General features: G+C 45.4%; 1 protein-coding gene across 2 annotated transcripts in view; it reads left to right on the top strand.

Moving 5' to 3' along the window:
* The first annotated feature begins 2,929 nt into the window (after positions 1-2,929).
* Positions 2,930-16,481, top strand: part of SLC22A23 (solute carrier family 22 member 23) — a 109,336-nt gene continuing 95,784 nt past the window's right edge. For both annotated transcript variants that reach the window (XM_053985737.1, XM_053985747.1), the window contains exon 1: positions 2,930-3,840. In XM_053985737.1, the coding sequence (XP_053841712.1) occupies positions 3,310-3,840 (531 nt within the window). In that variant the 5' untranslated portion in view covers positions 2,930-3,309. The remainder of the gene's footprint in view (positions 3,841-16,481) is intronic.

A 16,481-nucleotide genomic window follows, 5' to 3' on the forward strand; every position in this document is an offset into this window, starting at 1 on the left:
CTCACAAAAAGCAAGCACAGAGAAAGCAGATCTTTCCATGGGATGAGTGCAGAAATGCTGCTTGGCAAGAATGGGTAAGGACAAACACAAAAAAAAAAAAGCCAATACAACAACTAAAACTTAACTAGCAAGAGCATTCCAAGTAATGAGAAATCGTTGGATAAGTACATCAGTGGTAAGAGGAAGTCAAAGTCAAGTGGATTACTCATCAGAGAGAGAAAGCTATTGACTGATGCCAGAGAGGGCTCAGACTGCTTCAGGCCTTCTTTGCACCAGTCTTGGCTAGAAGAGGTCACTTTTGATCAGGTGACTGATGTGATACACATTAATGACAAGGGAATAAGGCTTCAGCCCAGGCTGGGGCAGAACCAGTTACAAGAGTACTAAGGTAACATCGAGATGTTCAAAGCAACAGTCTGGCTGCACTTTGTGCCAGGGTAGTGAAGGAAGTAGCTCAAACAGCATTGGAAACACTAGCGTTTATCTTTGAGAATCCAGGGAAGATGGGCAAGAAATTAACAAACTGATGCCCGTCCTTAAAAGTGGCATTTGAAAATAAATAAATAAGCCAGACTGTTGTCCCAGAAATCTAGTACAAATAGACACACAATTCGTAGACAGGTAGAAGGAAACAATAGGGTAAGCAACTATTAATATGAACTTGTCAGCTAGAAACTGGGACAATCTGGGCAAATTTCCCTAAGCAATGAAGAACAGACCGTGTTATGGAAGAGGGGAGAGTGGACTCCACTCATCTGTGCCTTAGTTAGGCTCTATGCATGTGCTTACAAGGAAGGGAGTTCAGTTTATTTGAAAAATTTGGGCAGGGGGTACAGAAGTTTGGAAACAGCTGTCAGTGTTTTACAAGCAAGAGGGTGGATTATAAATGCAGTTCCAAAGGGGGTGTTTCGTTACCAGCCTTCTGAGCTGGCATTAACTGGTGAGCAACTGTAAACACATCGGAGGATGAAATAGTAATTCCAAATAACCCTAAGAAGTTGCTTGGAAAGCAAAGGACATGACTGAAAAGCAACGAGAAGAATTGTTTTTGCAGGCAGGGTTGCCCCCTGCACACACAGAGGCTGGGGCACTGCTCAGCACGGGCTGCAGACACCAGCTGAGGAGAGACCAGAGAGCTGCAAGCAGTCAGTGGCCAAAGAAACTGCAGCAGAGTCAGAAAAATTGCAGATGGTCCTCTTAAAAAAAACATTGCACAGGGACGTGATAGCAGCCATCAGATGTAAAAGGACACTACAACACAGAAAGAGGAGACTTCCCTTGGCAGGGACCACCACATTCACATTTCAGCAAGGAATATTCAGAGAGGAGGATAAAGTGTCACCTGGAGAGGCTGTATGGCCTCTGAAGTACTAAGTGTTTCTCAGAGCAGAATCCAGGGAAGCCCCACAAATGAGACACAGAGACACACTGAAGTGGAGTAGACATGAAATCTTTCTGGTGTCCCCTGTAAGACAAAGAGCTAAAGAGAGGAAGATCTAAGGCATTAATGGTGTACCAAAATTTGCTAGCAGAGACCAGATCAAGTACATGAAATTCCATCAACAACTTGCTCTTCCATTTATATTTGGCAATGACACCCATCCTCTTCTAATGCACACAAGCATTTTCTGCTCACTAGCTGTGTTCACGTGTACAAGCGTATATTGATCTGTTTTCTCTCCTTCCCTTCTTACAAAGGAAAAAATAACCACACAGTACAGTAATGCACGGGCTGTGCTCTACGATGAAAATAGTCGGAGGCACTTACACGCTGAAGTAAATTTAGCTTAACATAAAAATAACCTTCACAAATTTGAAATGCCTATTTTACAATTAACGTCAGGTGCTAACAGGATATAATTTTCTTCAAAGTGTGTACTAATGTGACAGGCTGACTGAAGCGATGCAGGCACGTCTCCTCGCCGCCCTATGGGTCTCAGAAATGCCTCCTTCACCTTTCAGTTCTTCCCTCTGAGTCTCGTCCTTTCTTCAGCCACACAGGGTGCTCCTGCGGCTCGGCGATGCGGTACGCTCCCGCCCAGCCCGCTGCAGCCGCGCTGCGTTATTAAAGGCACAAAAACCGTGTAAATAATTGATTCGGAGCTAGCGCGCTGCGGAGCCGGAGCGCCTCCTCCTCTTCCCCAACCCTCGCCCTGCTCGCCCCGCGGCCCTACCTGCCCCGGCCCGCCGGAGCGCGGCGCGGCCGCGGGGCGGCGCGGAGCCCCCGCGAAGCCGCCCCGCGCCCTCCCCGCCCCGCGGCGCCGGCCCGCCCCCGGCGGCGGCGGGTCCCTGGCGGGGGGCCGGGCCGGGCCGGCGGCGCGGCGGGAGCAGGTGCGGCCGCCCGGCACCGCGGGGGCGGAGCGGGGGGCGGTGGCGCCGGCGCCGGGCCGGCAGGTGGGGGCTGCCAGGAGGCGGAGGGCGAGGAGCCGGGTGGGTTTGCCCGCCCGCCTCTGGAGGTGCGGCCGGCGGCACGGCGCGGCGAGCGGGCTGCCGCGGGAGGCGCACGGTGGTAGCAGTGGTGACCGCGTCCGCAGCCCGGGCCGCGGAGGGGCCGGCGGGGCCCCTTGCTGCAGAGCCAGATGTGCGGGACGCGGGGCTGCGAAGGGTCGGCGGGGAGGTGCTGGGGGCTGCCGCCGCCGCTGCTGCCGCGGCCGGGGGGGAGCCCTTAGCCGTGCGGGAAGCGGGGAAGCCGTGTCGGGAGCTGTTATTTTCTTCTCCTCCTTCCTTTGCCTTCCCTCTTCTCCCTCCTCCCCCTCCTCACCAAAACCGGGAGAGGAGGCGTGTTCGGTGCCTTGCTGCACCGGTTTTGCTTGGTTTGTTGTTGCAGGGTTTGGTTCTCAGGGTGGCTGGTTTTTTTTGTTTTTTTCTCTTTTCTCTTCCAACCTCCCCGCCTTCTCCCTTCCTCTCCTTTGGCCCATCGCATGCTCGGATCCGGCTGGATCCTTCCTTTGCTTTTCGGCGGTGCCTCTCGGAAGGGGGAAGGGAGGGCTGGGATGAGTGCAGTTTGACGCACAGGCGAGGAGCGGGGGGGCACCGCCGGCAGCTGCAGCGGTTCGTGGCCGCAGGCTGCGGGTGAGAAACGGAGAGAGCGAGGGGCTCCCTCGGTGTCTCCCCCTTTCTTCGCCCCTGTCTTTCCTCCCTCTCTCCCTCCCCCATCCGTCTCCTGCCGGGTCCGGCTGGGAGCGTGTGTGCAATATCTTACGTTGCAAGGTGTGCGTGTGTGTGTGCGCGGAGCAGAGGGAGGGAAGGACTCGCGAGGGAGCCGGGGCTGCCCCGGCCCCCCCTATGTGAGCCTCCCCGGGCGGCTGGATGGCGATAGACCGACGCCGTGAGGCGGGCGGCGGGGGCCGGCCGCTGCCCGAGGAGAACGGCTCGGTGCCGGGGGCCGTGGGGGGGGGCGCCGCCGCCCCCCCGGGGCCTCCCCCTGCCAACGCCGCCGGGGCCGAGATCCAGGCGCTGCCGGTGCCGCCGCCCGCCGCCGCCTGCAGCCCGCTTCTCCTCGACTACGACGGCTCGGTGCTACCCTTCCTTGGGGGGCTGGGCGGCCGGTACCAGCGGACCCTAGTGCTGCTCACCTGGGTCCCGGCGCTCGTCATCGGCTTCAGCAAGTTCTCGGACTCCTTCCTCCTGGACCAGCCCGACTTCTGGTGCCGGGAGGCGGACGGGCAGGGCAACTGGAGCGGGACCCTGGCGCCGATCCACGCCAACCACAGCGGCAACGGGAGCATCTTCCCTCCGCCCGGGCTGCCCACCCCCGCGGGGGGCAACGCCAGCGAGTGCGGCTGCCGCGAGTGGCACTACCGCATCAGAGCCGGCCTCGTCCAAAACGTCGTGAGCAAGGTGAGAAAGGCGACTTCCCTCGGCCCCCCTCCCTGTCCAGTCCAGCCCTCACGGACCCTCTCGACACTCGCTCTTTCCAAGGCAAGGGGAGCAGCTGGACACGACACGGATCTGTCCTTGCGTGCTGCAGCTGGGTCTGTCGAGTCCCCGTGGGTTAGCCTCCCACCTGGAGAAAATCAATCCCACATCCGCGCAGCCCTTTCCCTCCCGGGGTGTCACACTGGGTGTCCAGCCTGTGGATTTGTACCCGCACACTGGTTGCAGCACTAAGCTGCAAAGTTACGTCCTGAAACGGGATCCTGTGTATCTCTTTGAGTTCCTGGTGCTGTCCTGCTGTCTCTGGGTGTCTGTGGGAAAGATGCTGTAGGCATGTGCCGCAGCTGATAAGGGGAAAGGGTTGCGGAGGGGGCTCCGGTTGATCTTTGTGCAAGTATGCTAAAGCAGCCCTACGCATCAAAAACCAGGTTGATTTTTGGGGAAGCTGAAAAAATGGTGACTGTTGTGAGTAAAATAAGCCAAAAGTTCTCCCAAATTCTTCTGGTATTCTCTTGAAAACTGTCTTGGCAGAGCAATTAAAGAAATGTCTCACAAAAGTTGTTTTACTCCAGAAGCAGAAAGTGCATGCTGCTGTGTTTGTGTTTCCCCATGTAATGACTAAAGTGGAAAATTTCTAGTGAAGAGACTGTGTCACTTTCTGCTCTTGCTTTGTATTTGCTGAGTAGTGCATATCAAAAAATCACCTTACCTTTTCACCAGAAAGCTTTTGCTTGTTTATAGTATCAGCCCAGCAAAAGCCCTGCTGGCTGCAGATGGGCCTTATTGATATTAAAAGGCAGCTGGAGCTCCTGGGAATGTAAAATGAAATGGTTACACCAGGGAAGTAGTTCCCTTAATCTCAAGACCCCCTCCTAAGATCAGCAAAAATTACTTCCTGCCTGGGAGCAGTGTTTTGGCTTAACTGTGTTTATCTAGTTGAGATAAAGAAACGAGGCAACAATCAGATGAGCAACATAACTGTGCTTTGGTCAGCCAGCACACACTTATATTGAATCATTGAAAATCATTTTGGTTTCTCTTTGTGTTACTTGAAAGAGTGTGCAACAGGGAAAAAGCAAATCCCTCAATACCTTGAATCTAGAAAGGATTAAAAAGGAAGGTAACCCAGCTACATTCCTTTCATGAGAGAAACATAGGCACATGTTGGATCTGATTGGTTTGTGACACAGAAATGTATAAGAAAATTAGACATTTAATAAGGTCAGATTTTCTTCTCTTTATATACAGAGACTGAGCAATTCATATGTTTGGGGGTTTAACACTGAAGTTTTAGCATGAAAAAATTATCTTGGAATTTTTTTTTAGTCTAAACTTTAAAAAAAAATTTTGGAAATGCTTGAGTCTTTTGAAGGTCATCATCAAGTTGGCCACAAAAGGTCAAGGGAGAGTTAGTTTGCTGTCTTGCATGCTTCTTTAGAGATAATAAAAAAAGTGTTCCTTGGAAGAACTTACTGTAAAGGGCAGATCAATTTTAAGGGATAAACAAACATCTGTGGCCCCTGCTGACTTGTTTTCTATTAGAAAGAATAATAATCATCTTTTGAGACTATGGGTTTTTCCAGTGTGAAGTTTTTATTTTTATTATATGCTCACTTCCAAAAACCTGGCAGCTTTTTTGCTTTGATTTGTAATCCCATGTAATTATAATTAGATTGCTTTCTCGGGGTCAGGATCCCTCCTTAGTTTGTGCTTTTTGTTTTGGGGGTTTTCTGGGTGGGGGTGCTGTCTGTTTTTGTTCTAATGAAGGAAGAGAGGAAAAACTCAGACAACACATCATCATAGCTTGATTTAGACTTAATTTCTTATCAATCCCCAGGAGCTCTGATACTGTGGGAGCAATTCTTGTAACTGCTTACTCCTCTTACAAGCATCTCACTGTCCTTTGTGAGAAAAAGCTGCTCTGGATGAATTCAAGAGACTGGATGTTCACATCACCCTTAACTCTTCTCAAAAATATATTTATTTCTATAATGTATTATGCAATGTTCTCATCTTTCTAAATAGAGTTTTATTAAATCTTAGTCTAATATATGCTCATCAGTGTAGTAGCCAGGGGTTATATTGAAATATCATAAAGAGAGCCAAAAGTATATTAATAAAAAATGTACTTTTGTTTGGCAAGTAAATCCTCTTGTACTTACCTTCAGTGGTCTGAGCTAACAGCTGCTGGATGCTCCATCATTGCTTTGTATTCAGAAACAATGAAACAATTCTAGTTATTTAGCACAAAGTATATTTGATGTGCGTACATATGAGACATCACTGTTTCCCCCATTCCTCAAGGGTAGTATAGCTGTCCTTAAACTGTGTCAAGTTCCACTGTCTCCACAGCCTCTTTTCTAATGGTACCCCCTTCATCAGATGCTGCATCCCTGTCCAGGCTTTCTCAGCTGTCCCCTCCTTGGTGCCTATTTTCCCCCAGCCTATGTCATGCTTGGGATTGATGGAGTGGAGGTCTTGCTATTTCCAGCCCTGCCCAGTGCTTTGTTTAGCCCCACTTCTCGGAGTGTTTGCTGGAGCCAGCGGTGGCCCTGCACCTTTCTTGAAGACTGGCATCGCTGTCTCAGACGCTGTCATTATCCTGACCTGCTTGACTGAGTCACTGAGAACGGTGCTTTTTATAGTGCTGCCAGTCATTAGAACTGGAAATGGTAATAAAGGACATAGTGCTTATTATTTAACACTGCTGAAATACATGTACTGAAGAGGTCAGATGCATAATTTAACCACAGGGATTCCAGTGGCCATGTTAAATCACCCTTCTGAGCTAATGTCCTGACTTGGCACATAAATCTTGGTCTTTAGCTTGGACCGTACATAAATATCTTCCCGTAGCACAATGCACTTGCCAGGCTTTTTCACTGCTAAATGATTCTTTGAAGATTTTCATCTATTCTTTATCACAACATCAACATCACCATACTCTTATAAACAGAGTGCATGTGTATTTCTTGAGAGGTACATCCTATACCAGCCCTTAGGCAAAAGGCTAGAAAAGTCTTTTTAATTGTCCATGTATCATCTCACCTGTCTCCAAAGGACAGATGCTGAGAAACACTGTTTTTATTTTTTTTTTCCGTGGGGAAGCCTGAGCTCTCCTTTTAGCCCTTTGCAAAGGGCTTCAGGTAAATGATTTGCATTAACACAATGAGCAACATTGTGACAACTAAATATTTGTAGCCATGAAGCTTAGTGGGAAGCTGGAGTGTGTACTCAGCAGGGACTTTTCCAAATCTCTCACTAACTTCTTTAGCACCTGCATCTTCTGACCATCTGCAAAGCCAGCTGTTATCGTGGGACAACATTTTTATGGAAGCTCGTAGTTACAGGATTGATGGTTGTTGGTTTTTTCACTCTGTTACTAGGATGGCCCATCCTCTGTGTTTGATTGCATTAAGTGGTGGGGTTGTTTGCTGTTCTGCATGCTGATTTGTATAATGGAGACCAAAAGCTGGTGATGGGCAAGGACTGCACTTGATTAAATTGCAGAGGTTGATGGCACAGCATCACTCTGTATGCACTTGCAATGTTCCAGATCATTCCACCTCTTAGGGTTGGCGTAAGATGGAAGCGGTTAGTTAAAGGCTGCAGTTTAATCACTTGAAGCAATTATGTAATAATATTCCATGTCTAGTCACAAGGGAATTCCTGTTGTGACTGCTTTTATGCTTCAGATGCCCTGTTTTCCTGCAATGCTGTTTGCTTGGCTCTCAACTTCCCACTTGATTTGGGTTGAGTCATCTTCTTTCCAAAGTGACATGGCAATCGTTTTACCTATTTGCCACTGGTTCAAACATTCTCATGCCAATTTGGCTGAGCCTCTAGCAAATTGTCCCTGCCAAAAAAAGCGGAGCTGAAGTCAGAAGAGCCAAATGGTCCAGGAGCAGGGATGTCTGAACTTGGATTGGTTTGGTCTGTGACTGGTGCTCTTTGCTCCTGCAAGGGGAGATGTCTATGCTTAACCGATCTTCCTTCTCCTTGCTTTTATTGCAGTTCTGGCACTTTTCTGGGCACACCTTCATCTGATTCAGCTTATTAACCAGGTAGAAAACTTCTTCGTAAAATAAATTTTTTCTTCTTTTCCTGGGTGTTCTACTGGGTTAATAGAAGATAAATTGTTCTGTGTAGTAACACGTGCTTTAGTCTATGGTGTTGCCTTGTGGGATTACTGATGGTATCTGTAAGTAGCCAGAAATGATAAAACAAACAAATTTCTTTGTGATAATAGCGATGATGAATTTGGCATGGTTTGCAGAATAATATTTCTTGTGGTAGAGGATAGGTGTACATTTTAAATGGACTTTCAGAATATAGTTATTAATTACTTTGAAGGGATCCCTCTGACAAGGTCCTTCCCAAAATAAGAACTGTGCCACCCTTATCTCCTCCCATTTGTCCCTGTAATCTCATTTGTTTCTGCATATTCTCCAGTTGGCTGGTCTCTGCAAAGAGACTTTAGAAATGCTGATGCTTCTTTTTTTTTCCCTGCAACGGACAGGATTTGTCAATGTTAGTTCCTGGCTGACTGGCTTCTACCTAGTCCCAAATCAATGAAAACCTTGAGTTATTGTACCCACTGCGGTAGTTGGGTCAAAGGGGCAATATTGAAGCTACTACTTCACTTTGTTTCCACTGAACAGATTGAAAGGGGTGTAGGGACCTTAGTGCAAGGCCTAACTTGCAGAGGGCAGAAAGTCTGTTCTAAATTTCTTTCAACCAAGGCTTTGGAATGACTCTCAGCTTCTAATGGGTACTGAAGGGCTCAACAAGTCCCTGTGATCAGAGGTATCCAGAAACACTACCAGACCAGAGCAAACATCTACTACTATTTTATTTCATGGCTTCCTCAGCTACACGAGAGATCCCAAACTATTTTTTTCCTTCTTCCCACTGCAAGTTAGCTGATAAAGAGTCAGTGGCTACTGCTCTAAGCATTCACAGACTTAAAAAAATCTCTCTGTTAAAAAGGAGGCAAAGGGGAGCTGTTGGCTTGTCCTGCTGCAGCTGCCCTGACGCCTGCTTGCACACACTGAGTGTGGTGACGGAGCCTCCTGATTATCAGGGCGCAAGTGAGCAACACCCTGAAAAAACAGGGCGAGTTTCTGGCTGAGGGGCATCAAGGAAGGGGATGGCTCTTTTGGGAACAGCACCTGCAACTTCCCATGTGAAGAACTCTCCTCTGCCTGCAAACAGTAAATAATCCGATGTTTGAAATAACCATGTGTGATATCACAAGGCTTCTTGTTTAGTGAGCATAGATACTGGTTTTACTGATTTGGGGGTGTTATGTACTGGCCAAAGCCTTTTAAAGTAGTTGGTCTAGAAAGCAGAGACTGGATTAAGACTGCTACTGACATCAGAACTCAGGTCGTTTTGAGTTTTTGTCTGGCATAGATTATTTTTCATTACAGGAAATGTACATGCAGTTCATGTTTATTATCACCCTTAAGATAAAGCGTCTCAGTTACAGGAATCTGCTTTCAACTTACCATAAATAGTTTGTAGCATTGCTAGAACTAACAATGATCCTTCAGGAAGGTAATTCCGTATTGAAATTTATTTAAGACATTCTCAGCTTTCCAAATGAGCCTTTCATATCAGTCATTTTTGTATATATGTCAAACAACTGCCTTTTTTTTTTTTTTTTTTTAAACCTCCTGGACAGATGTGATGTTTGAAATGCTTGGGGTTCTGTTTGTTTTTGTTTCCACTCCTTAATACATCCTGTATCTCTGTCACGTAATTTTAATATACCGACCCTGCCCATGTTGTGACAGTAATTGCTGGCTGTGGTGAATGTTTACCAGCTGTGCGGGCAGTCTAACACCAAATTTCTGAAGTGCACTAACAGTTTTACCTCTTCTTACCCTGGCTACAATACTGCAGTTAGAAAAGGTGACCTCGTGTTTTTTTAAAGCATTTGTCAAAGAAAGGAACTGGCACTCAGGAAAGCATATAATTTGGAGTCAGTTCTGACGGTAATGTTGAGATAAGGCTTACAGGACAGCCAAACTTCAGGGGCTCATTTCTTAATGAAACAACATCTGGAATAGCACAAGATTTATGAACTTCAAGACTTTGGCCATGCTAATGGTGAAAAGTCTTAAATCTTAACAAATCAGTTCTAGAGAGCTGCTAGATTTAGAAAATGCTGAAAGAGATACAGTGCTTTTTTTGATACTTTTTGTGTATCTTTTGTTTTTTCTGTCAGGCTATTTGTTCCTGCTTACCTGTCATCCCTGTTCAGGACAACTACTCTCACTCCATCCCTTTCATATTTCTTCCTCTTCCCACTCTTCTTCAGTGCAGCCAGGCTGGCGCTGGCTTACCCGCAAGTAACTGTGGAATTAATTAGGCTGAGATCTTGCTACAGAACAAAGGACTGGGGTTTGCTGCAGACAATGTGTGGAAGATCAGAGTAGCCTGTTGTAGCTGCAGCTTTGCAGCAGTGCTGAGTGTTCAGTTCTTGCACTGAATTTCCATCACAACAGCTTTTCTCAGATTTTGGTCACCTCTACTCAAACGTGTACTTAGATCTTGTAATGTAATTTATTTTTATATTTTTACCAGCTGAATTTTGACAGCATATGACTTTGTGTGTGTTCTGAATTCCCTTTTAAAGTCAAAGGGGAAGGAAGGAACCTGAAGGAGGGAGAAAGGAGTTTCAACACCCTTTCAATCCCTGTCATCTGAGGTGTGTTGCAGAGGTTTCCAGGCAAACCGCATTTTAGTGTTTGATAACTGCTCAGCATTACTGGAGTTGCTCTGGTCCACACCCAGTGTTGATGCTGGGAAGCCTGCCCCCACACTAGCCTGTAAAAACTGGCAGGCAGCAGGGCTTAATGCGTGTGTTAAGTTGTTCCTGCTGATCTGTGCCGTGTCATACCTGCTGGGAACATGCAATAGATTTGTAGCTATTCCCACAAAGAAGGATCAGTGCTGTGCTCCGTGTGACTGGCATGCTTGGGGTGGAACCTCCTGCCTGTCCTGTGAGCTGATGAGGAGGGGCTAAATGTGCTCTGGGCATGTTGGGCTGGGTAGGAAATTTCAGTGGGTAGTGCAAGGCTTTGTTAGCATTTTTTATTTTTTCTTATAATCTGGGGGAGCCCCAATTGCTGGTTGTTAACACTGAAAAACAAGGACAAAAGATTAGGTGAGTGGATGTATCCTGATCTTCATTCTGGGATGCCTATCTAGATTCCCCAGGAGCAAAGCTGTGAGAATCAGGAATGCTGCTTGTGAGATGCAGGGAAGCAGTGTGTTCCCCTTCTCCAGCAGCAAGTGATTTATAGTTACCCTTGTGCATTGTTTTCAGAGCAGGATGGTCTGGTTCCCTAAAAAAGGTTCTTTGCCTCCAGACAGTGGTGGAGGAATTCATTTTGGCCCAAGTGCTGTCTCCCTGCTACTCTGCAGCACTCTGGAGTTGCCTGTTTTCCTCCTGGCCTTCAGGCCAAAGTCCATGATCATGAAGACAGTGTTGCAACATCCACCCGACAAATATTATTAAGAATAGGGACTGTAAATTAAATTGTAAGACCTTTTCCCTGCTGTGTCTTCCATGGCTGTGTAAAATGTTGTCTGCTTGAACAATACAAGCTTGACAGGCCAGTTTCACCCTCTGATTTGTAAACCAAGTGGAATATTTTTCTCCCTTCTTCCCTACCCTTAATATTTATTTAGGTCTGAATTAATACCAGATCCTAGGGTTTTTTTTTCTCCCTCCTTTTCTTCTTGCCTGAGTTGCAACAGCCATAGTTTGCAAATGATGAGAGGGCAAGGTCATGGCAGCAATAATTGCATGTCAGAGTTAAGGTGTCTGATCTTTTTATCTAAGGTGGCAAGTATTTCTCATGAGGAATGACTTTTTCCTCTTGTCTACCACTTCACCCTTCCCCATTTCAGAGTTTTATACCATGTTTGAATTTGTTTTGTTTTTTTTTTTTTCCCTGGATTTAAAAAAAGCCCAACTAGATAGTAAACTAGGTTTTGCCATGTCAACCTTGTCAAGCCTGCAACATATTTTGTGTGTGCGTGTTTTGGCAGCCTGAAAAATACCAGTCCACAAGCACTAACTTATTTTTGATAATGAGATAATAGTGGAAGTTAATATTTAACTACAATGTTGCAGGGTTTTTACATGTGGCTTCTATTTCTAGTGCTTAGACCAGTTCTAAATACAAATTTGATAGCTAGTTTAACTTTTTTTGTTTGGTTGTGAAGTCAGTCCCCGCGGCACACACCTCGTCCAGAATACACTTAGTTGTTGGCAGAAAACAAGAGGAATGGCACTCAAATGCCACTTTTCAGTGCATGTATCTCAGTCCTAGGGATGGGCGTGGTTGCTCATGGTCTTTTCATGCAGCCAGAGGGAGACTAACAGCTACAAGGTCTTACAGCAAAGACTAGATTGAAAATTAAAGTCAGTTTTGTGGTGAAGTCCTCTAACCATGTCAGAATACACGTAGAAAAGTTACTTAGTTGCAGGACAGAGATGTAAAAGAGATATTGAAATATCCTGATGTTACTCTGTGGAAAATTATGAATATAGTATTATGAATACTGTGCAGGAAGGCTGCAAGCAAGATTTTGTATCTCCCAACTCTTTGATGTTAGATGACATTATGGAGTTGGGAAAAACTAAGCAGATCACATCAGCTGAGAAACAAGTTAGTTGACTAATCTGTGGATGGCGAAGGCTGGAAAAGATCTAAATGTCTCAGAATAAAGGGAACTCCTACTGAAAATAAAAGAAGTAGTGATGGAGAAGTGGGTGGTAGGTGGATGCTACTAAAGTTGATTTAATCATGTTGAGTATTCAGAAGATTGTCATATGATTAACAAATCATATTTTAATTGTTAGCATATTAGCAATTATTATTTCCTTAGCAAACTTCCTTCTTCCCTCTCCTAATGGGGGAAAAAACCAGATCTGTGATGAAAGCAAGTTTGGGAATAAAAGAGCTAATTGTTCCTGACTAAAGTGTGAAGTTGAAGGGTAGATGAAATTTTTCAGCTCTGCATTGTCTCAGGGGGCATTATCTTAGGATTCTCTTGACGTGCCCAGTGGACAGCTTGGAGGGTCTTTTTTGCTTATGGCATACACTAAGGAACGATTTAGTGCAGAACACTAACTTTAAAATCTTTTCCAAGTTAGTTTACTGGCATTGAAATGGAGTCAATTTGTGTCCTTTTGCATATTTGAAATTCCAAGCTTGTTTTGTGACTGCAATGTTGGTTGAGCCTTCTCTTCAAGCTTGGGATATGACTGAAAGGCTTTAGCAAGGCCTTTCAGCTGCCTGGGGGGGGAATGGAGCCAGGCTCATATGCTTTTGAGTGGGACAGCATCTCCCAGTGGGACACGGTGGGCACAGCCTGCTTACTCCGAGGTGATTAATATAAGAGACACCATGTATCTGCCTCACCAGTTTCAAGCAGCTTAAGGAAACCTGTGCCTTAGAGTCAAAGTTTTCACACCAGGAGGAAGTGCTGTGTTCTGTATCAGTGTTCACACAGTAATGTGTGGCACCGAGCCTTTGTGCTTTATTTTTAAGGCTGAAATACCAGACTAAAAAAATATGCACTTAAAAAATTAATGCAGAAATTACACAGCTAAGACGTGCATATCAGAAAATTGTGGTTTTCAAGGAGATGTATTTCAGCAACTTAAACTATGTTAAACTACAGGAACTATTAAGGAAACTTGTTAAGTCCATGGTTATGCAGTCCTGTACTATTTTGTGAGGATGGAAGCTGTTTTCATAGGTTCATATTATGCTGCCCAATCTAATTATATCTTCCTTGGAAGACAGCTAAGCACATGTCCCCTGGCTCATGTGCCACCCCCTCTTTTTCTCCTCACTCCTCTCCCTCCCCATGCCCTCAAAAGCTTTGTCCCTGTGGTAGCATCAAAAGTTATTTCTTTGCTTTACTTTTCAAATGGTGCATTGCCCAGGTGGTCAGTCATGTCCGTAGTTAAAACAATCTGACAATTTCTGTGTACATGACCTTGTGTTCACTGTTCACAAGTAATTTTTCTGGGCTGCAGTTTTCCTTGGCAGGTGTCTGCTGTGGTCAGAAATGGTTTACTGGTTTCTGGTTTCTGAAAGTGAAAAGTACAGAAAGCGTTGTTTCCAATGTAAGAAAGACAGATTGGATAAGAAGCTGAACCAAACAAGCCCTCACATCTGTTGAGTTAGCAAGCTCCAGTGTATGGGGATAGGAGCCCCAGATTTGTTAGGAGTGGGAAGAAGGCAGATGTTGAGCTAAAGGTCATACTGTGGTACCAGCAATATTCATCTTGCCACCTGAGTAAAAGTTCTTGCAAATCCAGATGATTATAAACCTCTCAAAATACCAGTGTGTACTTGCTCAGTAAAATTTTATTTTGAAGTATTGAGATTCTAAGCACTTAGGCACTGGTCAAAGATTTCAGCAAAAGCATCCACTTATGATAAAGCTGAGCAATGCTAGATGTACTTGGCTTTTAGAGGTCTAGCATCATACAGAGAAGAAGTCGCTTGAAAGTCAGGTGTTGACTGTGTGCTCTGTTGAGTTGAGGCACTCCAGCGTAGGTGTGGTGTAGGTTTATTTGAGTAGCTGTTCTAAGAAAACAAACAAAACCTCTCAGTAACTGGTTTGTTGTTTTTCTTGTGTGTTGTGTTTTTAATGACTCTTCTGGTTTACAGTCCATTTGTGTCTGATTGAAAACATAAGAAAAGTTGTTGTTTGGAGCGGTTTGGTTCTGAATGTGGCTGGTAAAAAAGAAGATAAGATTATTAATTTTTATACCTTATTCTCAAGTCTTCTAGAATTAAATTTATTAGTTTTTTACTCTACTTAATTTTCTTATTTTCTAATGTGATATTGATATTTCCACGCAGCTGATTGTACTGACGGTCACAAAAATGCCACATGTCCTCAAGAACACTTTTTTGACACTTAAAATACAGATCGGGGGTACTTTGCCCAGCTGTGATCTCAAAGGAGAGGCACCCTTACTCTGAACCCTGAAGGTTAAATAGTTGAAATGGTCTCATGTTGCCATGGATGAGAAGGAGATACAGAGATGCCTGTGGCACTAAACCCCCCACCCCCCTCCAGTTTTAGGTGTTGCAGTTGGAGCATTCCTCTGGGAGGTTTCTTCTGCAACCTCCCTTGTGTGGTTTTACTGCACACCTATTTCCTGCAGAGTTGAGCATCACACCACTTTCTGGGTCTCATGTACTTTCTTTAGGAATAAATGCTGACAGAGTGTCATGTTTGTGGGGGGTTGAGGAAGGGAGGAGGGAAATTATGTCCTTTAGCAGTCTAGAGGGAAATCTTGGTACAGTGGTGTCCTGTGGCTGTAATTATGAGTACTGCTCAGATTATTCAGTTCTGTGAAAAGGAATTACTGGTAGGTATATTGTACTAGAACTACTGACTGCTTTGCTTTCTTATTTGTTTTTGGGGATTTTTTCTAATAGTGCTTGGTCTGCTGACTTGGAGCTTTTCCTCCAGGAATAAGTACCTGGAGACTGTTTTGCCTTTTTAAATGTATATTGTATGAGAAACAGAACTGTATTTTTTTATTATTATTTTATGATATTTTAAAATAACTTTGGTTCAGGTTTTGGGGTTTTTTAGGGAAAAAAACACTCTGACATAATATGAAGGCATCACATATTTAAAGTCTCACTAGATAAGGTGTTTGTATAGAAGATGGATTCTAGTTCTGTGTAGGGTAAATTGACAGGGTTTGGTTATAAAAAGATGGAACAGGAAGGAGAAGAACAAAGGAAGAGACCCAGCATACCTCAATGATGAAGAATTGATTCTTATTTTCATTTATTTGTCCTAAAATCATTCCCTAATGAGCAGGCAAGCTGGTGGCTTTTCCCCAGGCAGGGTTTGATGCTGCTGTGGCATACATGATACGTAGAGGACAAGGTTCCCCAAGTGGTACCTTCACTCAAGGGATTGGGAGGTCATAGGTGGTGTGTGAGACATCAAGATGGAGAGTGCGAAGGCTGACACAGCAGGCAGGTGCTGCCTGGCTGGGGAAGGACCAAGGCTGCAGCTTCGTGCCCAGCTTAGGGCCTTCCACGGCAGCAGCTCTGGTGATCCTCTGGTGTCCTCTTGCTGAAACCACTGCAGAGAGCAGTCACAGCAGAGCTACAATCCACCTGCAGACTGTTTGGGGAAGGGGCTGCTTTCTTTCAGCAACAATCTGGGCATTGAGCATTGGAAGCAGACTGTGAAACCACAGCGTGGGAAGAGGTGGGGAGGTGTTTCCAGTGCCCCTCTCGTGGGTTTTTTGTGCCACTCTGGGTTAGTGTTGTACCAGAGAATCTCTCCTGCTTTCTCATTGCTCCTTTTTAAGACAGAAGGGTTTGCCTTGCATACCTCATGATAAGGTGGTGAAGGTAGAAGCAGCCAAATCTTCATCTTACCTTTTAGCCATGAGTATTCAGTGTGCTTAGGTACCACAGACGGCGTTATGGCCACTGGAGCACAAGGGCTTTTGAGACAAGAGCCCTTAATTCAGACAGCTTGTGTTTGTAGTTACAAACACGCAGCAGACTACTTTTACAGCTTATAGCAGT

Source organism: Vidua macroura, chromosome 1, assembly GCF_024509145.1.
Source record: "Vidua macroura isolate BioBank_ID:100142 chromosome 1, ASM2450914v1, whole genome shotgun sequence".
Lineage (NCBI taxonomy): Eukaryota > Metazoa > Chordata > Aves > Passeriformes > Viduidae > Vidua > Vidua macroura.